We start from the raw sequence: 22,536 nt of genomic DNA on the forward strand, positions 1-22,536 counted from the left end.
AAATATGCTAGTATAAAATGATATTATATTTCAGTTTTTTTATAAATATTGTGAAAGATTCAAATGGAGAGAAAATAAACCGGAGTCAATGTTAAAATGAAATACAACACCACTGGCTCTTCCAGGAACTCCATGGTGAGTCTCAGCTCAAATAATTCTAATTTATTCTAAATGTTTATTGATTTAAAATTATGTGCCATGGGTTCAAGAAATTCTATAATGGTTTTATAATTAATGACGGAAGCATATGACCGTCTACATAATCGTTAAGAATTAAGTTATTATAATATTTGTTTGAGACGCTCAAAAAGTATAAAATAAATTCGACACTTAAAAGAAGTTGAAGTAAGTTCATAGGGAAAGAGAACTTTGAAAAACTGAGAATCTGTTTCTTTTGTAAGAAAAGAAAAAGATTTGTCGTTTTTAACAACTTACGAGTAGATGGCGGTTCCACTCTTTTCACTCTAGTTTTTTACAACATAATATATCAGAACACTTAATTGGAGGTAAAAATTGATTTTTCTCACTTTTTTTTTATTTATAAAAACAATTGTCTATCATTTTCCTTTTTCCTTTTTCCTTTTTCCTTTTTCATCGGTTGGATTATGAAATCACTTTTTACATTTGAGACGAAGGAAGGATATGAAGCTTTAGGGAGAAGATAAATAGTTCTATACATATTATTAAGATTGTTATTTTTAATTTGAGAATATTTATTATTCAAATTACAGTTATTCGCAACATAGGTCATTGTGTAATTTATTTTGGAGTTTTTTTAATATTAAATAGGAATCTAAGAGAGAGTGTACATTAATTATTTTGAACTAAAATTTAGCTACAATCTTAAAACTTTTATATAATGGCCATTTTCCCACAGAATCAACACTCAAAAGTCCCCTAAGGTTACAACGACAGATTAAATGAAGAAACTTGGAGCCAAATGTTGCCCAGGATGCAGGAGAAACAAAGCTGAAACTATAATAGACTACAGGAACTTGGAGATTGAATCAGAGCGATTGCGAACAGTATTCCGACATTTGGATCAAACGATGAAGAAAAAAAACATTTTGTCCGGTCCAGCATGGAATGTTCAGCCCTCATTCCACAAGCTTTGCAGCACCTTCCAATATCTCATACAAGAAGGGTTTACATGGATTGCGCGAAGAACCCATCTCAGAGGAGACTGACATAACTCAACCCTCAACTGATCAGGACCAACTTTCGACTGTTTTGCAAGCAGATGCATTTGAAACAAGAGCTCCGCAGGCCTCATATCTGTCACAAACATGGAGAACTTCATACAGTTATCAAAGTCTATTATGCATATTTCCCTATAACAGATACTCCTTTAGAAAGTATTGTCCTTGAATAATCAATTACCCAAACCCAGTAATTCCATAATCCATACTGGACGATACAATATAGTTTCTTCTATGAAGAAATATTTATATATTTAAATCGCTTATTATGGAAGACTAATTGAATAACTTTGTAGGGGACAGAAAACTAGACAGGAAACTAAGTGAATAGACAAAGTAGTGTCAATCTAAACGCGTGACAGAAGATTACCTCACCCCCTCAATGAAAAAGGCCACAATAATCATCTTAAATAAAAACTTAAAAAAAAAAAAAAAAAAAAAAAAAAAAAAAAAAAAAAAAAAAATANAGGCTGTTCACAGCCAGCCTCAAGAAATGAGGACTGCAAAGCTGCCTTGCAAGTTCCATGCAGGTTACACCTGAGTTCATTAGGGATTCAATTATATAAACAAGCACAGCACTAATGAAAACCTGAAGAAATGAGATTAAAAAGACTGAAGGGTTAATGAATCCATAAGATTGGATGACAATTCATGTAGAAGGAAAACAAATAATTTTAGAAAGAAAAATCTAAAAGACTGGAAGTGCAGAACATAGCAACACAATCGCCGCATAGAACATATGAAAAGCATTTCGAAAGAAATAGCTTGCATTTTAAAGTCCTCTTGACAAGAAGATACCATGACAGAGGAGGAGACAGCCATCATCATGTCCCGAGGAACAAGCTTGAGCAAAATACTTCTCAGCCGCCATAAAATCCTGGCTCCAAAAAGCTATCAAACCATCCACCAGACCAGACACGGGCATTACCACGTGTTGCAGATCCTTGCTCTCTACTGATCCTTTCTTGAAACTAAGTTCTAAGCTATTGGATTCAACATGAAGCTCATATCGAGATGCAATGAATTTAAGACATACCCATCCAAGATAGTTATCTGTCTTTAAATCCAAACATTTTATGAATTCATTACGGAGGTTGTTAGAATCATTTTCTGCAGCATAGGCTCGGCACAGTAACAAATGTGCATAAAAAAGATAATTGTCTGGAAGTGAAATAGAGGAAGCAGCTTTGGCATAGTTGATGCATTTAATTTGGTCATTGCCTTGTAAACTGATCTCAGATGCACAAAGTAGCAGCTGAAACTTTTTATATTGATGAGATGTATCTTTATTAAAATATGGCTCATTGGAAAAGGCAACCAAGATTAGCCGCTCAATAGTTGCACGTAGATGACAGGGAAATCTTTCTTCACGTGCCTTCTGCAGAATGTTTAGTATAAGAAGATATCGAGCATCATAATTCCATGGGTCTTGACGTAAGCATCTGTAAACGAGGTAAAATAAAATATTTATTTCTCCAAGTTTGCATAAACGCTAGGTTCTAATAATACAAAAATATGAGAGCATTAATATCCATGTAATCAAAAGCTAATATTAAAATTATTCTCAAATGATCCATACCCCTTTTATTTGTTTTAGAATATTCCATCACAAGTAAGGATAGAGTGTCAACCAACAGCCCTGTAGAGGAGCAGAGATGCCTTAACCTTTGAGCTAACTCAGGTTGGCAATCCACATGCCTATTAGAGACTTAATAAGAGCTCCATTCTCTTTCTTGTGATCATTACTATAAATATTCATGTCGGTTAGACTATTTGACTCACATGCCCAGTCACCCAGAAAACAAAAAACAGCAAAGATATTTGCAACAATTATATCAATGTTGACAATAAAAAGCCACCTAATATTGAAAGGAACCACAAGAATCCGACTTTAATCAAATGATGGCATTCCTTGACTTGATCATCATTTTTTAGAAACAAACATTGATGCTTTGACCTATTTATCTTAATTGAACCATGGTGCGTATGAACAATATCATCATCAATTTTTGAAAAAACAAAGGTTCAAGTCCATTAGAAGTAAAGCAACTTTACTTTTGAAGTTGTCGAATGGTCCCAATTCCATTCTGACACTGGTATGAACATGTTGGGAAAGAAAACCTCGGATGACTCGTGCCGATTGTATAGCAGGCCACAGCTCCAGCACCGTGAATTTCATATGCAGATTTCAGACCTTTGTTCTGTTGGTCAAAACCATACAACATGTTGCAGCACCTAGTAGCTGTGTGATTGTCATCTCTTTCTTCGTTGGATAGCAAAAGATAACCAAGCAGGTTCCTGTTTGAAACATGTCGTTTAGAGACAAATCCAGAGGGGCATTAACTAAACATAAACCTAAAGATAATCACGAAAACAAGCAAAGACGGAGGGGCATTTAATAAATATGAACCTAACAAGAATCCGCTAAAACAAGCCAACAATGGGCAGACACAAGTCACTAATAACAGAAGAAGACATCATGCAAATAAAACACATTACCACACATTTCCAAAGTAGGATTTGAATAGCAAATAATCCAGCCAAGAAGAAAAGTCTATTTGCTGGACCTTCCAGCGGCAGTATCTAACAAGCTGAAACACATGTCTAATGAAATGCTTTTATACCAATCAAAAACTATGGTGAAATAATGTTTGGCGGTAAACAATCAAGTTGAAAGTTAATCTTATAGCATTATAAGTGGATACAAGGTTAGGGTTCATGGAAACACTCTCACCTTAATCCTCTCCTCTTTCCCCTTCGTTTTTTCAACTTTAGCCAATTCTCGATTTTTCAAGCTTAATCTGTTTCATTTCACTGAATTTTTCAATCAAGCACCATCTGTCTGAATTACTAGTTCCAAGGCCAGTTTCTCTGTTAATTTTTCTTCGTATGAAATTAAGCAGTTATTGTGCAGAAATAAGTACTTCAGCATTTGGTTCAAAGGAGAATGTCTTTAGGTAGAAGATGGAAAACAAGTTGGTATCCCCCTTCTTTTATCATCTTTGTTGCCTTGAAAACTCCATGGTTGAAATGTGAATTTGCAATTTTTTAAAACAAGATAGAGAGGTAAATGGAACCATTTGTGTACAGAAAAGGCAATCATCTTCAAAATGGATTATAGAATGTGCTGTGTGGCCAAACTCGGGGGGAATAAAGATAATCCAAGTTCCTGCTGGAAATCTTAAGAAAGGGAAGCTAACTTTTTGGGCCATGTTAAAAAACTTCGTGGAGAACTATGTGAGAATAGTCTCTCGTTTTCTAGTGGTCAGGAAAAGTTCAACTGCAGATATGTGATATTAATAGAGTGTCGTGTGTGGATGCTGTAAGAGGGATCTCAGAGTCTAAATATACAATTATAGAGATTATAGCTCCAGATACCCTGAAAGGTAACTATGACTTGTGAATCTACAGATAATTTCGATCATATTGCGTAAGGAAAGAAACTGAAAAGGTAGAGTTATACTGGAAATCAATTATGCTGATCTCTAAATTGAACGCTAAAGATGATTGGAGGGAATCAACCAGACTTTAGAAATCATTTTGAAGCTACATTTTCTATTAATCCATCCATGGCAGACAAAAAGCTTTGGTTCAAATGAAAGATGGAAGGATTTTATGTGGCCTTGAACCAAATGGTAAACCTCTGTCCGTAGGTCATTCTCATTTGAAATTTGAGAAATGGTTGGATGAGAAGCATAGCAAACCGGAGTTTATCATTAGTTATGGAGGGTGAACTAATATTATAAACTTACCTTTGAAGTATATATAATTCCATTGATGTATGAAACTACAAAAAAATGGAGAAAATTTCCAATCCAAAAGAGTTACCACAGACATCCCCAATTGGACAAAAGAAAAGAAATGCTATAACAGATAATAAAAATAAAAAAATAAAAAAAATCAATTCACACCAAGATAAAGCAAGGAAAAGAACCCTTAAAAAAAGACAGGATAGGTTCAATTGTGAACATTGATCTTCATTATAAAATAGATCTACCTCATCAAACTACTGTTGGGGTATGCATGAAGAGCTTTTCGAAGATGCATCACTCCACTATGGAATCCCAGGCAGTTATCCGTTTGATGTTTGATCTGTCCAACCAAAAAGAATGGTATCTAAGTCACTGTGTTAACACAAATCAGAAAATGTAAGAGACACATGTTTCAACAGCGAGAATTAAAGCCAACCAGCTTAGAAAGTGCAATCAAAATGTGCATTTTAGTTATCTCTTCATGAGACTGGAGGCAGGAACGGCAGCTTAGAACAATGGAGTCAAGCCGATCACACCCATCAATGGCATGAATAGCAGCCACTACAAAGCTCACTTTTGAACTCCGGAAAAAATGGGTTGGCATCTTCATGATACTGTTGATTGCGGAATCCAATCCAGATATTGAATACAACAATCTGCATATGAAACCAACAGATGCAGCAGTACGTGTTTTTTCCATGGTAGAGATGCAAGAAGCAAGGGTTCTCACGGTGCTAAGGGCCTGGTCATTCTTTCCTAGTTTCCATAATGAGAATGCATACACCTGCAGACCTTCAATGTCGAGTATGCCTGGAACCACCAAAAACTTCAAATCTCTGACACAGTTTGTTAGAGATTTCTCACTTTTATAACGAAAAACTGAAAAGATTTAGCTTCCATGAAAAGTTTCATTTTTTTGTTAAAAAAACAGAAGTAAGCCAAAATCAGAACCTTCTTTACTCAAATTTTCATATTCCTGCGAAGCTTCAAAGAAATTTCCTACCTGCACAAAAGAAAAAGCAGTTCAGAGAAAGAAAAATGTTCCATCTATGGATTAATGTCGGACATTTCTCCATCTCCAAGAGTAGTAATAGATAGAGAAAAATAGTACGGTTCTAGGTTTCATGGTACACACAGATGTACAGGTCCAAAAAGAAAATTAGTAAACTTCACCATGCAGAGTGATCTGGCTAAGTTGATGGATATATCTCTGACATGAGACCTTGGAACTCTATCTGAAAAATGGCTAGTCGTGAGGTGTGCTAGACGATAAGCAGCAACAGCAGATTGATAATCCAATTGTGCCTCAAAAGCTAGTCCATTTAGATTATAGGATTCAGGGTAACAAGGTGCAAGTTGAACAGCCTGACGTATGCCTCCGAACACCTTGACATAAAAGAAAAATCCATTAAGGCACTCTGAAGCAAAAAAGGTTATCAAGTAGAATTTCATCTATCACTTGACAATAATCAGACCTGTGGAGATGAAAGATGGCATGCCTGCAGAGAAAGCTTGGCAAGTCCAATTTGAAATTCCGGCACCTACAAGGATAGTGCTTTTAGAACATTTTTTGTAGACAAAACACCAAGAGCCAACAGCTGCACAACAATCGAAAAAAATATATATATATAAAAAGTCTACAAAAGAATGTTAGAAAGAATAGTTTTTTCTTCCTTTTTTATGTTTCCAAAGTTATCCAGGCATTTAAAAATTAAATAGTTAATACTAAAACAGAGTACTTGATTTCATTTCTCTTAAAACTGAATCAATTTAAGCAAACCCTTTCAACAGATCGGTTTCAACGCTACTATATTGATGGTATTAGAGACAGTAAAATTACTGGTAGTATTGATGCAGCTCTCAAACAGCTCTCAAATGCTTCATCTGATGTGGACTCCCTGTAAAGTAAAAACTTCATAGGTAAAAGGGTGATATGCTACTCACAAAATGCATCCAGTACAACATCCATATTTTCTTCATGATGATAAACACCTCAAAAGGAACATTTATATATCACCTAATATTCAAATCAGCCGACATGCCAGCCCAAGGTATTGCCAGAGATGGATCTATACTTCTGGCATAATTAAATGCCTGTCTTGCCAATTGCATCTCTCCCCTATTCCTGTATAGCTGTGTAAAGAAATGAGCAAGAAACGTAGAAGAGATCCAAGTTTAGGAACAACAAAATATTCATGATCATTAACTCAAGTATGATGTGCATGCTCCAACCAAACGGTTTCTAATCACATCCAATTCTCTCAATGTATTACAACAAAATATTTGATTCACAAAGATCGATCCCCCAACTGAAGAAGGTTCTTCAGAACTACCACTTGCCACAAACTTACAAATAGATAGGAAAAAATTGCCCAGCTGACTTCCCTAGCAGAATAGATATGTGATCAACCATTAAGCACGTCTATGAACTAACTACTTTCATAAAAGAAAGGAGACATGTGCCAAATATTCTCTCAATGCGGTGATACAGTTCTCAGTAGGACCAGAAAGGTGCATTGGGAGTATAGGTGTAGATCATATCACCGAATATTTTATTTTGAAATATTTCTTAAGTTCATTTTCTTTTTTCCCTTTCTTTCTATCCTTTTTTGGACAGGAAACAGAACAACTCAATCTAAAAATAAAAAAATAAAAAATAAAAAGCAAAACATATAATGGGAGATAAGGAGTCTCCCTAGGAAGAGGGGTCGCTAAGAACCAGCCTGGTCCAAGTTAATCCAGAGAAAAGAAAATTTACAAAATTTCCTTGAACGGCATTCCAAAACAAGACTGTCAGGGAAATTGAAAGATACAGTATAATTCATTGTAGGAACCCAGTTGTTTTCTGAAAGAAACTTCTCGTGTGAGAATTCAATTTACATTTTAGTAGAAACTCATTGTAGGAAAGTAAAGTTTTGTCTTAGTAGTGTTTAAACCCAATGTAAAAGGCATGTAGAATATAATTTATATGGTAAGATTTGGATAAAAAAAAAAATGAAGCCTCGATGGTTAATAACATGCATTTGAAAAAAAAAATCAAGTAACATCTTCGATTTCAACTAATGAATTTAAAACAATACAGGTTCCTTGGAGCCTCGCTCGTGGCAGGTTAAATATCATGGACAGAGGAACCCTCGAATATCTTTATCTCTCAAGTATGCTTAATGCGCATAAACAGTGATAAATCTCCTAGTCACCTTTTCCTTTATTACAACTTTAATTTTAGGTGTTGGAACTTCATGTGCCAACATTCAGATCTTACGTGGTGTGCTCATAAAATATAAAGATTTAGAAATGCTCTCAAGCTGATGGTCTAAAGATAAAGCTAGAGTTTTGTGGTCATGTCCTCGCAGTGCTGCCATTTGAATCCTTTAGAAAGAATTAAACTCAAAAATATTCTCAAATAAATTTGATTCTTCAGTAAATTTTTGCAACTACATACTGTAGACAACCTCTTAGATTGGAGTGCTCTTAACGTTCCTCCTGTAGTACCCCCTTTCTATTTGATAAACTTAACTTGAGGCCTTTTGTGAGATTCCTCCTTGGCATAGGTACCCTTGTCCCACGGCTTTTAGGTTGCTTTTGTCTGGTCTGTTTTAATATTCCTCTCTGTTTCTCATTATGTAGGTGTGTTTTCGTATAAATATGGCACCAAAATCGAAAGATGGAAAAAAAAACAACTTCGACCATTAAACTCATCAAATTCTATCAATTTTAACTTTAAACTTTCAATTTCATCAAATTAATCTCAATATACAAGTATTGCAACCTTAATCCTATGTACTATTTTAACACATGAAAAAGTTTTCGCTTCAAAAATCACTCAAACATGTATGACATGAAATTGATAAAGCTTTAGAGAAAATATTATTGGAGCTAAAAAAATGATGAAAGGTATGAATTTTGGAGAAATTAGTCAATGGTTAATCAGTGTATAATCGAACTTAAATTAATGAATTTATGAAGGTTTTTACATTGTCTTCTACTAAAATTGTAGGCAAAGTAGTGAAAATTGAACTGAGGGTAAAAATTAAAGCACTTACCTATACGATCAAATTTGATAAAATTAATTTGATAAAATTGAAAGTTTAGGGTCTAATTGACAAAATCAAACCTGATAAGTTCAGAGTCAAAATTGATTCTTTTTTTCCAATGGTAAATGTCCCAATCATAATCTTGAGAATAAGAACCCAAATTGTACGAATTCACGGCCAAGAAATTAAGAAGTAAAAATCCGATGCTTCAAGGAAAGATTAAAAAATTAAAACTAAAATTAAACAATTATTTGAGAAAACAGAAACTTGAATTGAAAATCTCAAATTTGTCGAATATATTAGCATTTGCACTACGCCCACAGACATCAGGCTTCCAAAAAAACTTGAAGCCAGAAACTCGATGTTCTATTGTGGAACTTAGATGACCTTGACTTGAGATAAGCTAATGGAAGACCAGCTAATTAAGAATGAGAAATTCTAAGAAATTAATCGAAGGATGACGCCAGATATTTCTCAGTATGGTCACTTTTCAAGGATGTAAACGCCACTAATCAAAGGAGAAAGATAACAAAGTACGCCTAGATCGTACTAACCATCCAAGGGTGTTTCTCATATCCCTCACTTCTTTCTCACCCAAAGAGTCGTTTTAAAATTACAAACCTAAGACAAAAGGTACCGCGTTATTGACTTTTGGCTGCAAGGGACACACCTCTAATCAAACTACAAAAACACACAAGGGAATGGGCTCTGACATAGAGGACTTTTTATCAAGCCCGATGTCGGACTCCAGTCCATCCCCTCCCCAACCCACCCTACCAAGCAGATTCCCCCTCTTTGCCAGTCTTCATGGAGGAACCTCTTCACCCACAGCCAAACCAAGGCCCTAAAATTTGGCTCCTCCTCATATCCCTCCTAAAGAGCCGCTATCTGCTACTTCCGCAATTCCTCCCCGCTTAACCCCACCATTTATGATAAATGCAGTCCCTACTCAAAAATAGAATTAGACCACCAAAAAATCTACCGAAGGAAAAAGGGATGTAAGAGGTTTTCAATCATCGATATGAGAAATCAACAACCAATTGTGATAATCAAGCAGCTATAAGCATACCAAAAGTTCATCATAACATCAAAAAAGCATGATGAGATTGATCGTCAATTTTATCAAAGAAAAGATAGAAAGGAAGGTTGTAGCCCTCATATATGCTCCTCCAAAACTTAGCAGCAGACATTCTCAGCAAAGCTCTTCCTTGACCCCGGTTTGAAGATTTGAAGCCCAAGGTGGGTTTAATCAACATATATTTCCCTACATGAGGGGGATTGTTGAAGCTGAGTGTTGAATCACTCTCTCCTTTAGACCCATCAGCAAAACCAATTGTTATTTATCAGATCCAGTAATTTAAATATTTATCGCACAGATTGTAATTTCCTTCCGTACCTTAATTTCCTTATCTTTCTTTTATTTACCGTCCCCTCTCTCTTAGTTTATAAGCTAGGTTTTGTATCATTTCGAAAGACACTTTGAAATAGAAAGAATTTTTGCGTACTAACATGGAAAACATTTGGTACCATCTGCTTCTAGAATTTGAGTTTCTTCCCACAGACTTCGATAACCACAGACTCTTGAAAACAAGGGTGCTCGCATATTTTCTTAAATCATTGACTCAAAAGCTGAGTGCTAACTCAGAAGACAACAGTAGATCCTTTGTTTTTTTTCTATTTTTTTTAAAGTAAGAAACCAAGCTTTCATTGAGCAAAATATAAGATTATACAGGGGCATACAAGAAGACAAACTCCACAAAAAGGAGACCTAAAAACTACAAAAAGTGACTCCAATCCAACAACATCCAACCAAGATCATAGAATCCAACCTAGTTAGTGCAGCCCACAGGGAGACGTAAAAATCTCACCACCTCCCAAATCTTATCACCCAATCTTTCTATATTTCTAAAAATTCTACTGTTTCTCTCGAGCCAAGCTCCAACAAAATAGCCACAAAAAAATAAAAACTAGTAAGCCATAAAAAAAATTCCTCCCAAAAAGACGAGCTTGGAAACAACTCCTAAACAATAGCAAACCCATCTTGAATCCAAGTCAAGCACAAACCAAACGTCTCAAACCAACAATTCCAAAAAGAACAAACAAGCTGTCATACCCACAACAAATGATACAAATCCCCATACTGTCGTCTAAAAAGTAATGCAATACTGAGGAAACAAAGCAAGCGAAGAGTGTCTCTGAACAGTCCATAGTATCAACTCTCCCATCACATGTAACACATGCAACACAAAAAAATTACCTTCCTAGAGATTTTAACCTTCCAAGTAGTGGAAAACGCATAGAAGGTTTGGGGTAGGGAAGGGCAGACAACACCTGAAACAAGGAACTACAAATAGAAACTCATACAAGAAGTGGGAGTCCAAAGCCTAGAATTGCTTCTCCCTCGAAAAACCTGGCAATTATGAAGGATAGAAAGCAGATCGACGTCTAATGCCTTTCTATCGAAAAGATTGCACTTGAAGCCCAACAGTAACAAGGAGAAGGTAACAGAGATTGGTAAAATAGAAGCCAAATATGGAACTTCTTACCTAAATGATGCTAGGAAACGTTCGTGCCTTCCCCAACAGAACATTTAATAAACGAGGAACAAGAATGAAAGACAAAGTTGATTGCTTTCCAACGGTTTTTGTTAGGCCTTTTGGTACCACCATCTATGACCCACTCAAATGGGTGTGGACCATACTGACTCGCAACCACTTTGTGATACAAAGCATCTAACCCCATGAAGAACCACCACAACCATTTCGCCCTTCACCCACCAATCCCTAGGCCTTGCCTCCCAACTCCACCGACTTATCTACCACCTCCCACTTAACCAGATGGGACAATTACTTCTCATCAAGTCCTGCCCTCAAGAAAGTTTGTATCTCTGTCAATACACTTACTCACATAGACCAGATTTTTAAAAAGATATAAGAAATAACTAAGAATCTCACTCAACATCAACTAGATAAGTATGAACCTTCCCCGTTGGTGCAGAAGGTCTTTTTTAAGGAAGACACTCTTTTGAACAGCCAGGGAAGCCTACCACCTGTTTTGTACTATGGTGTGTTGGAATAAACTTCTCAAAATTTTCGAACTCACTTGGTTTTTCCTAAAAGCAGCTCTAATGGCCTTTTTCAACTAATTTCTGAAACCTTCTTCGATGGTCAGGCCAGAATGCTCTGGTTCAATGTGGTGGTGACCATTCTTTGGAAGCTTTGAGTTGAAAGGGACACGAGCATTTTTCAACGGGTTAATGAAATATTATTTTTGTTCCATTTTGTTTCTTTTTCACTCCCTTACAGAGTTGTATCTTTGAGCATTAGTCTTTTTTCATATATTCAATGAAAAGTTAAATGTCTTGTTAAAAAATGGAGCTCGCATTATAAGAGTTTCCATGACTACAATTTTTCTTAGATTTATGCCAATTGGAAATCCATTTTGTAATCCCCTAGGCTCTTTGAAATATCTCAATCTCCTCATTGATGAATATACACGTCTCTTTTCTTCTAAAAATAACTACAATTCATTGATAAATGAAAAAGGTACTGGTACTTCAAAATTAAACTGGAAAAGGTTTTCATTAGAAAAAATGTAATATAGTTTATCTTAAAAATGTTTTGAGAGGTAAAGGAGTCTAAACATCATTTGAGATTGGGAATAAGATTGGAATAGCTACCCCGCCCAGTGGTCTAACAATCCCATAAAACTAGAGTACAATCCAAGTTTGTCCACAAGCTATGTTGCAATATCCAAAGCTATTTTGGTGGTGACATGTTCCCCAATATATATAGAGAGAGATATGAGTGTTGAATTTGCAATGAAGTGAATATGACTTTGACCAAATAGAACCAACATTTCATGAATTATGTCATTCGCAGCAAGATTTTTTTCTCTCCATTAAAGGATTTGTGGTCCCAGCTCATTTTTGTTTTGCAATTCGTTTCTCTCCAAAAACTCCACTCCATTTAATGCCTCACAATCGACATCTTCAATTTCATTTAAAAACAATAAAATAAAATAAAGAATCCTAAGATCAAAATGACACATTCTAGACGCAGCTTTAGTGAAATACCTTCCCAAGATAAGCCCAGGCTCCAGCCAGCGATCCATCCAACTGTAATGCTCTTATAAAAGCATGTTGCTTCAACGCATCATGGTTAGAGATGCATCCCATTGCCACCCAAAATTCATGATTGTCACCCTCGAGCATCAAGGCCCCTAATGTCATCTTTTCAGATATCTGCCTGAGAATCTAAGAAAGTGAACATCCAACAAATATTGTGGCATCAAAATAGTAGAGAGTAAATAGATGTAATACCAGGAATTGAATTCAGATCCAGAATCACCATTCAAAGTTGAAATAATATCTAAAGTAATAGCAATATCTGTGTAAATGTTAGCTTCCCACGGAGCCAAGTGTAGAGCTTGCTGATAGGAACATTTGGCAGACAATAAAGCCAAACTGCGAGTCTGTTTCCAGGAAAGGATAGAAGTTCTAAAAGATTCTGCACATAGCCCCCAGTCCTCTTCCATCCATGGATAGCATTTTGCATACGTATGCTAAACAAGACAATATAATTCACATCATATGCTTTGTCATGTTAGTATACAAATATAATGGATCATTTTATGCAAATATTAGCATTGGAACAATGTTTGAGAAGGTTTCTATTATTTACACATTGAAGCTTGGCTTAGAGAAGGCTCAAATCTGAGCTTCAAAATTTATAGATCATAAGAATCTTACACCTACAGATGAAGTCACAGCCAATGGCTTAAGCGTGAGAGCACTAAAGCAATAGCTCACAAGAGCTTAAGCCCAAGGTGAAAAAAAAACACAATTTTTTTGATGCGCACACTAGAAAAATGTATATAATTCTTTCATGTTATTATTCATGAAAAAAAAAAGATCAGACATTCGAGGTTTTTTAAGAAATTTAAAGAAAAAAAGGATATACAACTCTATTAGAAGGAACCAAGTACGACTCAATTAATGTTAAACGAATAATAACAATGGTTTGTTTATCTATAAAAACATTAAAAAAAAATGTCGAACAATACTAAAAGTAAAAAACAGAATGAGTTGTAGTAATCCAGTCCGTTGCTTCTTTTACCATCAAATGCCAAAAAGAAACATTGAAAATAAAAAATTTAATGACGTTTTAAAATTTTTATTTAAGTGACAATTAATAAATTTTATTTCTTTCTTTTTTTACTTTTATAAAACTACCATGTTCGGTAAGACCTAATTATACATTTTTATGATTTTATTATTAATGTTTTATTTTTAGGATTTAATTATTGATGTTTTTTTAATGTGAATTGAGGTTTACAACTCGGACTGCCTCAAAAGTTGGCCCCTCTTCGAGAATAAAAGCTCCCAAGGTTACCTTGAGCCTTCAAAAGCATTGATGGGAAATGGGAACTATAGCCCTTCAAAAGGTAAGCTTTCAAAAACATAACTTCAGACGGAAACAAAACCAACTGACTAAACACCTTAAGATAGCCGTGCATACCTGAATATCTCCAAGCAACTTCCAGATACACGACAAGTTCCCAGCTAAATATGTACTTCCTCTTGCAACTTTAGATGCTTCCTAAAATCAAAAAATAAATATAGTAACAACAGAAAACGAGTTAAAGGGGAATATCCCTTAGATACAAGATAACAAACCTCTAACAGAAAGGATGCCCATTTAAACGCCCCCCTATTAATGCATTCCTTTGCCAAACCAAGCAGCCCTGAAGAGAGCCCAAATTGTGCAGTAATACTTTTAGGTGATATCTCTAGAGCTCGCTGAAAGTGTTCAACTCCCTTTTCAAATTTGTTAAGCATCATGACCAAATAAAATGAGTAACTTGGGAAACGTACAAGAACTTCAAAAGCATATAAATCTCTGATTAAATAAAAAAGCTCAATTCCAAGGAAATCCAAATATACTAAATCAACGTCGAGCCAACTCACCATATAATTCCCAAATCACCCGAAATCAAATGTTAGGTTTTGAAAGGCAAAAAGAAATATATCTTATTCATTTAAGAAAATGCTCAAATAACCCAACAATGTATACTAAATCCATGCAGAGCCAACTCACCATATAATTTCCCAATCACTTTAAGTCATATGTTAGGTTTTGAAAGGCAACAAAAATATCTTATTCATTTAAGTACAGCGATGTATAACTTCAGCAATCATACTCCAATTCTAAATATTTTCATAAAAAATAAAATATTAAAAAAAATTGAATATTAAGGCAGGTTCTTCAGGGAGAGCTAGTTAACGTATTCTCCAGGCAACAACCATACTCATAGGTGAACAAAAGGTACCATAGCAATGATCGGAAGATTGCAACCTGTAAATACAAGTATAGCAGACAAGTCTTACTTTTTTGAACAAACCAAGCATCAAGAAGATATTTCCACTCTCAACCCAAGCAAGAATTCTATCTCCTTCAATTTCAATGGCCCGTGCATATGACTGTTAGAAGGACAAATAATGCCAGCTTTAGTGATATCTATCTCACTCCCGAAAGGAAGAGAAAATTAACTTGGTTCATGAAAATTAGAAGTTCTATATGCAAAACATACCTTAATTGCAGCAGTAAACCGGCCAAGTCGCTGATATGCAAGACCCAGGGCCTAAAACAAATAGGCTAAGCAGCATTAACTTGGCTAGATAAGTACAATGAAAGTTGATGTCAAAAAAATTAAGCTTACTTCCCACAAATTAGCACAAGAAGGATATCCTCGAATGGCATGCTGAAGACTTAAGACGGCTTCAGTCCACTTCTTTTGAAAAACCTGCCAATTGGCCAGCAGAACAATAGAGATAGGAGAAAATGGAAGGCAAAGTCAAGTTGTTTGTTCTGTTTTACAAACATAAATCTTTAAATAATATTCATAATAGCAGACTTCAATAATCGTTTATGGACTTCTGACAGTTTGAATGTAAGGTGTTATTTAAAAAAATATCATGAGTTTATTTAAGGTCAATCTATGACTGACGATAAAGTAAGTTGATGCAATAACATAATATAAAAGGGTACAATCATTTCTAATTCGTGTTTAACAAGTATAATAAGTTTCAATCATAAATTAGCCCAGTTGTTAAGGAGACAAGCTGTGAAAACTCAAATTTTTTAGTTACTGGATCCAAACTATTATATCAAACTGCACCTACCTAAATAATGAATAACCCACAGAAATGATTGAAGATCAAGCCCTAGTCCATTGTATAACTCAAGGTGCATGTAAGTTGTCTCAAACATCAATGATTATAAAATATAAGAACTTAAGATCAATTAATAAGCTTTTTCAAGATCGATCAACATTTAATATGTGGTGAATCAACATAAAACAAGAAGTCAATTAATGATGCATTGTTGAATTTTTTTAATAAGAAAATGAATGAATCCATTGAGTTTAAAGGCATATAAAAAGGGAGATGAGCTATACAAAGGCCAAAGGGTTAAAAACAGACTCCCCGTAAGCCTAAATATGTACAAGATCATATTACAAAAAGATATAGGAAGAGAGCACCAGATGGAGGCAAAGAATTTGATAGTCCCGAGCCTCCTCAAGGCTATTCAATTACTCCTTGAAGACCCTCTGATTCCTCTCAAGGGATATTCAATTGCCCTTTGAAGGCTATTCAAATGCCTAAATATGCACAAGATCATAATCACAGCCACTTTACTTGGTAATTAGGCTAATGGGCCTATAATCTGCCGATTAGCCGCTCTAAATCGTTTTGAAATGAGGCAAAAGTAGGTTTCATTCACACAATTACTAATGTTGCCCCTTTCAAAGAAGTCACGTAAGATTTTAAGAAGATCGTCTATTTTGTATTTTTTTTTCTCCAAAAATTCACCTGCATATCCGTCAGGCCTAGGGCCTTGTTTTTTCCTATCAAGGCAATGTCATTTTTAATCTCTGGTTCCACGAAAAGATGCTCCAGCTCCTCTTTTTCCTCAGGAGGTCAAGTCTTCCAATTTAATCCAGAAATGCTGTAAGAAGGGCCAGTATTCTTCATGTAAAGTTTCTTGAAACAATTAACAGACACCTCGACAATATCCTCCTCCTCCATCAAATTCTTGCCATCTCTGTCTTGAAATTTCATAATCAAATACTTTTTCCTTCTTGCATTAACCGAAAAATGAAAAAAGAGGAGTTTTCATCTTCTTCATAAAGCTGCTTGGCTTGACACTTCTGCCTCAATCTTCTTTCCTCTCTTAATAAAGTTTCAGAAAGCCTCCGCTTAAGATCTCTTATTGAATTCCGTTCTCCTTCTAAGCCCAATAATCTACTCCTTTTGGACCAGGAAAATTTACGACATTGATAATTTCATTCCCCTACGGCTGAGTAATGCCAAAAGTCTCCTAATTCCTCTATTTGATCTTTTTCTTTAGCATCTTCAACTTCCTTATCATAACAAAACCTGGCTATCCCTCACAAACCAGTTCTTTCCACCAAATATCAAAATTTGGTAAAAACTGATGATGTTGCAGCCAAAAAAATTCGAATCTAAAGGTCATCCAGCCCCAATTAAAACTTCTTGTCTCCAATCGTATGCAAAAATGGTTTGACATTATTTTGGAAAGCCTCATAACTCTCGACAACTGAAATTTCATATTCCACGCATTGTTAACAAAAAGACTCAATTAAGAACACATCACCGCACCCCTTCCACTTGACCAAATGAAATTGCCATTAGAAGGGGGGGAAGATCAATGAGACTGAGGTCGGAGGTTATCTTGTTGAACTTTCTCATATGACGAGCCATTCTACCTCCAGAGCATGCCTTAGAAGGTTCTCCCGTTATGTTGAAGTCTCCCTCCATGCACCAACATCTAGTGCAATAGCCACTGTGATTTCATAGTTCTTCCCAAGAACCCTTTTACTCATACTAGGCTCATATACTCTTGTTATCCAATAAGAAAAGCCACCAGTAAGCGTGAAATTAACGGAAATGGTATAATTACCCACCAGAGAGTCACAGGCTAAACATAAGCTACATTCCACAAAATAAAATTACACCAACGCTCCTACAGATTGCTAATAGGCACAACCAATAGCTCAAGAAATCAAAATCGATTTGATGAGCTTCTTGTCAACAAAAGAAAATTTAGTTTCATGGAGAAGAACAACATCTGGATCACAATACCTCACAAAACTCTTAACAAGACGCCTGTGATAAGTGGCATCTAGCCTTTCCTTTGTTACTTCTTTACCTTTCTTCTAACCACAATTGACTGTTGTTTTAAGGCTCCAAAGCTCCCTATTTTCTTTGACATTTGTTGTATCTGACGTCTTTTCCTGAGTTTGTAGTTTCTTCTCTTTTGGTCGCACAAAGATTTCCATGTCAAGGCTATCAAGAATAGAAACAAGGTCATTCAACCTTAGATTGAGATGAGACCATTATAAATCATCCCCAGAGCTTTTTCTTTTTCCCAAAATGTAATTAGAGCACAACCAGAAGTTAGGTCCATATCCGCATCATATGCTCCTGAGTTCTTCCCCTTTACTTTTGACAACTCTACAAAGAGATGTTTACTGATTTTCACATGTGAAAAAGATGTGTCGAAGATGAAAAGTTTTCTTTATTGAATAAACTGACTTCCCTAATTGGAAAAGTGGATTGGATTGGGCCTTCCATAGTTCTTATAGGCCTTTTCTTAGTTTTCTAGAGGATTTGGTGCAGCCTATAGAGCTTTCTTGTTCTTTGGGTGAAACCCAATTGGGTTGGGCTTCGGATGAACCACATTTTTCGTTCCTTTGGCCCACAAACTTTGAATTCGTAATCGTACTTTGATATGTTGACATGATCTAACCATCAAGAGTGCTAACACATAGGACAAGGATCTTCCTTGTTTCAGACCAAATGGCTACTTTTCCTTTTTCCTTCACATTAAGCCGCCCGGGGAGTCAAGCCATCGACTACCAACAGACATCCACGGGATTCGAACAATCTTCATCATGGAATTTTCATAGTATTGAACAGTGAAGCTACCATGAACGCCGGCCATTCTCCCCATCAGCTTTCTTATGTCATTGAAAATCAAAATCTGAACTAGGATCAAATTTCCTTCATGGGCAATTAGAGAAATTTCCATCCAAACAAGTCCACGATAATTCCTCGCAATCTCAATTGACTCCATATAGTCCCAGTAGTTAAAAAGTTTTTAGGAAGCATTGAATAAACCCACCGCATGCATCTCCCATTAAACGGAAGGTCTCCCCACGCCACATGGATAAGGAAGATTTCATACTGAAATCCATCCTCCATACAAAGGCATTTTCTCGTTTTTCTCAATATCCCATCATTCAAACTTCACGATAAAGGAACCTACCATCGTCCATCTTTTATTTGGGCACAATAATCTAGCTTTTTCTACACTGTGGCATGTGAAAAGTGCCTTGTCTAAGTGGAAAGGGTTCAAAGTACAAGATTTGTCGGTGGGTTTCACCAACGTCTACCTCAACCTAAACCAGTCATCATGAAAATTTGCATGCATTAGAATAATGGTATAATCCCATTTCAACTCAATAAATCCATCCACTTTGTCATTGTTTGAGGCTAGTTTATTTGTCTCCGTCGACTCTTCTAGATTATTCTACAAATAATGTTGTTCCTTCTCCTCCACATTTCGAGTAGATCCTTAGCTAGTTTCCACTTCTGTAAAAGGGTGCTTTATCATCTGCTTAATTGAATTTGTTGGACTGTCTTTAACTTCTAGAGCTTCAAAACAATAATGCTCTTTAATCATCCTCACTGCAAATTTACAGCCCTCTTTATTCTCTGCATATGGAATCACAATATTTTGCTTCCTTTCATTCCCTTCAAGTTTCATGATTTTAGAAACTATCCCTCTCTTGTTGCTTATCTTTTGGACCCATACATTCATTTTACCTTATCGTCTGCTTCTATAGAACTTGTGTGTGCTAGGAGCTAAGGTAAGGTCTATGAGGGTATCAAGAAGCCATAAAAGCTAGAACAAGTCAATGGTGATGTTGAATGATTTCTCCCCTCCTCTTTCCTCAATACAAAACTTCTTCTTATTTCATCCTCTATCTCAATGTAGCACAAAAACTTTGTGCTCCACCTTGATTGTAAGATGCATATTAAAAACATCACTTGATTCATAGATAAAACAAAATTGCACAAACAATGGGTGTGCATTATTGGAAACTAATCAAGGATTTACAAGATAAAGAATAATTCACCATTGATGGCATGAGGTGGATCAGTAATTTATGATTGGTTATATTGCTTACAAATCTTTCTCATTAAAGAATTGAAAATCATTTTGAGAATTTCAAAAGGGTGGTGATGAATGATGATCAACAATACTGAGGTGACAGACTAAATAGAATGAAAATAGAGAGACAACAGTCAAAAGATCAAAACCTGCAAATAGCCCAACCTCCGGAAAGCCCAAAAGGCTCGAGTTGACTTAGAGGAAGCCTCTTTGCATATAGCAACCTCTAAACTCTCCTTTCCTTCACGATGCAACAGATCACACAATGCTTCCTAATTATAATTAACAGTGAGTATAAAATTAAAACTGGCACACACAAAGCAATAGATCAAGTAAACTAGAAGGAAAGACGCACTCCAGAGTGAAAATCATGAACATCAAGACTGACAGCTCTCTGGTAGCACTTGAGAGCCCTTTCGATGTCAACAGAAAATGAGGCATAATAATCCCCTAGATATTTGAAAGCAGCAGCATTCTGAGGGTCTAGTTTCGCTGATTTCAGAAAATGATCCGCAGCAACCGCCTTATCGTGGCTTCTGCCAGTGTCCCACAGGAAAATCCCCTGCATTTCGCGTATGCATACAGGTTATACACTAAGTTCTTTATGAACGAATGGGGAGATTGAAACCAATATGTGCGAAAATTACGAGTTTGAAATGGGAGGAGGGGTCATCTGGATGAGCGTTAACTGTATCTTGCAATTGTCTTGATGTAATACAAGGGGTCCCCGATTCTCTTACATGATCTTTTTCTACTGCAACCTCTTCCTGGTACAAGAACGAAAAGGGAGAGCATTAAGAGAATAAAACAAGGTATAAACTGGGGAAGACCAAAAGAGAGAAAAAAGTGTGTTTGCATTCAACCATCTGAAAAGGAATCTTAACACTAAATACAGAAATGAACTCCAATCCAAAAGAATAAAAACCAATCTGATAGTTAAAAAAAAAAAAAAAAAAACAAAAGTAACAGAGACCATTGATGTCGAAAACTATGCTTGAAACAAACAAATTCAATAATTGTAATCTCTCATTTACAAACTAAAGCCCCTTAAAATAGGCAACAAACTTTACTAACCACCTAACTACAAAACCAGTGAGCTGAAACTAAAACTGAAAAGAATGAAGAGCTAACTTAACTTGTGGAGGACTTGAAAGATTAATGAAGCCAATAAGAGTGAGGAACGGGGAGAAAATGAAGCCGAATATCACAGAAGCTGGGTGGAAATTATGTATAGGGAACCCACCTCGATGTGATAAGCTTTCTCGATTTCGGGTTCTGTAGCGGCGGGGCTGAGTCGAGGCACGTCACAGCATTCCGTCTCCTTCACCATCTGGGACTTCCGATCAGCCGAATGATCTGACGATGTAGGAGTTCAAGTGTTTGGAGGTTTTTAGAAGAATATTTTATTTGAGGCGGGTCCTTGGAGTGCAGAAGAAATACTAGAGAGGAAGAAAGAAAGAAGATGAGAAGAGGTTGTGTGCGGTGGGCTAGCGGTGCAGGCCCATTAGAACTGTGGAATCCATATCCAGGGGGAAGGTCCATAAGCTTTTTAATTTTATTTTAATTAAGAAGATAATAGAAACATTAAGTTATGGGGGCACCGGCGCAGATTAAGAATCCAAGATTCTTGGTCATCAAATGAATATTTAGATAAGCTCTGAAAAGTGAGTTTAGAGTGCAAAAGTCCAAAAGCTAAAAAAGCAAAACACCACTTACCAACAGAGGGAATCACTAAGATGCCATTCTTTTTCTGTTTCAATCAAAATAAAAATAATGGGAAGCACAACAATAATCTCTCCCTCATTTTGAATTATTAGGACCCCAATTCCATCCCCTTTGCATTTAGAAATTATTTTTTAGAAGATACTTGTGCATAAGACACAAAATTGTTTAGCACAAAATTGTTTTATTATATCATCATCATTTTTTGAAAAGAAAAGAAAAAGAAAAAAATACATATATTAGTATGGAATTAGTAGGTTAGTGGACATCTCTATCTTCCGTGAATCCGGAGAAATGATTTGAAGAAAGAAAAAGAAAGGCGATGTGGAAAGGAAAACTGATGTTTAAAAAAAACGAAAATGGGAATCGAATATTAGGAGACAGAGGAAACACAATATGAATGATACGTATTGGATTGTATTGTAAATGTATTGTACTGAGTTGGAGTGATACCGATGGATGGCCCGAGGTGGGTGGAAGTTGGAACGTGGAAGCAAACTCCCACAGGCATCTCCCACCACTTTCCTCGCAATTTTACTCAAAAAGCTTAAAACACCAAACCTTGACT

General features: G+C 35.9%; 1 protein-coding gene across 1 annotated transcript; it reads right to left on the reverse strand.

Moving 5' to 3' along the window:
• Nucleotides 1-1,090: 1,090 nt before the first annotated feature.
• Nucleotides 1,091-21,727, reverse strand: LOC111784741 (tetratricopeptide repeat protein SKI3). The gene is made up of 22 exons (XM_023665352.1): nucleotides 21,490-21,727; nucleotides 20,894-21,013; nucleotides 20,602-20,808; nucleotides 20,396-20,518; nucleotides 15,706-15,789; nucleotides 15,577-15,627; nucleotides 15,374-15,466; nucleotides 14,663-14,785; nucleotides 14,505-14,585; nucleotides 13,307-13,548; nucleotides 13,061-13,232; nucleotides 6,969-7,084; nucleotides 6,792-6,849; nucleotides 6,427-6,492; nucleotides 6,125-6,337; nucleotides 5,903-5,954; nucleotides 5,388-5,761; nucleotides 5,197-5,291; nucleotides 3,255-3,497; nucleotides 1,998-2,641; nucleotides 1,671-1,736; nucleotides 1,091-1,275 (listed from the first exon to the last, which is right to left on the reverse strand). Exons 1-22 carry the CDS (start codon nucleotides 21,574-21,576, stop codon nucleotides 1,091-1,093), a joined length of 3,495 nt encoding a protein of 1,164 aa, XP_023521120.1. The 5' UTR covers nucleotides 21,577-21,727.
• Between the last annotated feature and the right edge of the window lie 809 nt (nucleotides 21,728-22,536).

This window comes from Cucurbita pepo, unplaced genomic scaffold (genome assembly GCF_002806865.2).
Source record: "Cucurbita pepo subsp. pepo cultivar mu-cu-16 unplaced genomic scaffold, ASM280686v2 Cp4.1_scaffold000270, whole genome shotgun sequence".
In the NCBI taxonomy this organism is placed as follows: domain Eukaryota; kingdom Viridiplantae; phylum Streptophyta; class Magnoliopsida; order Cucurbitales; family Cucurbitaceae; genus Cucurbita; species Cucurbita pepo.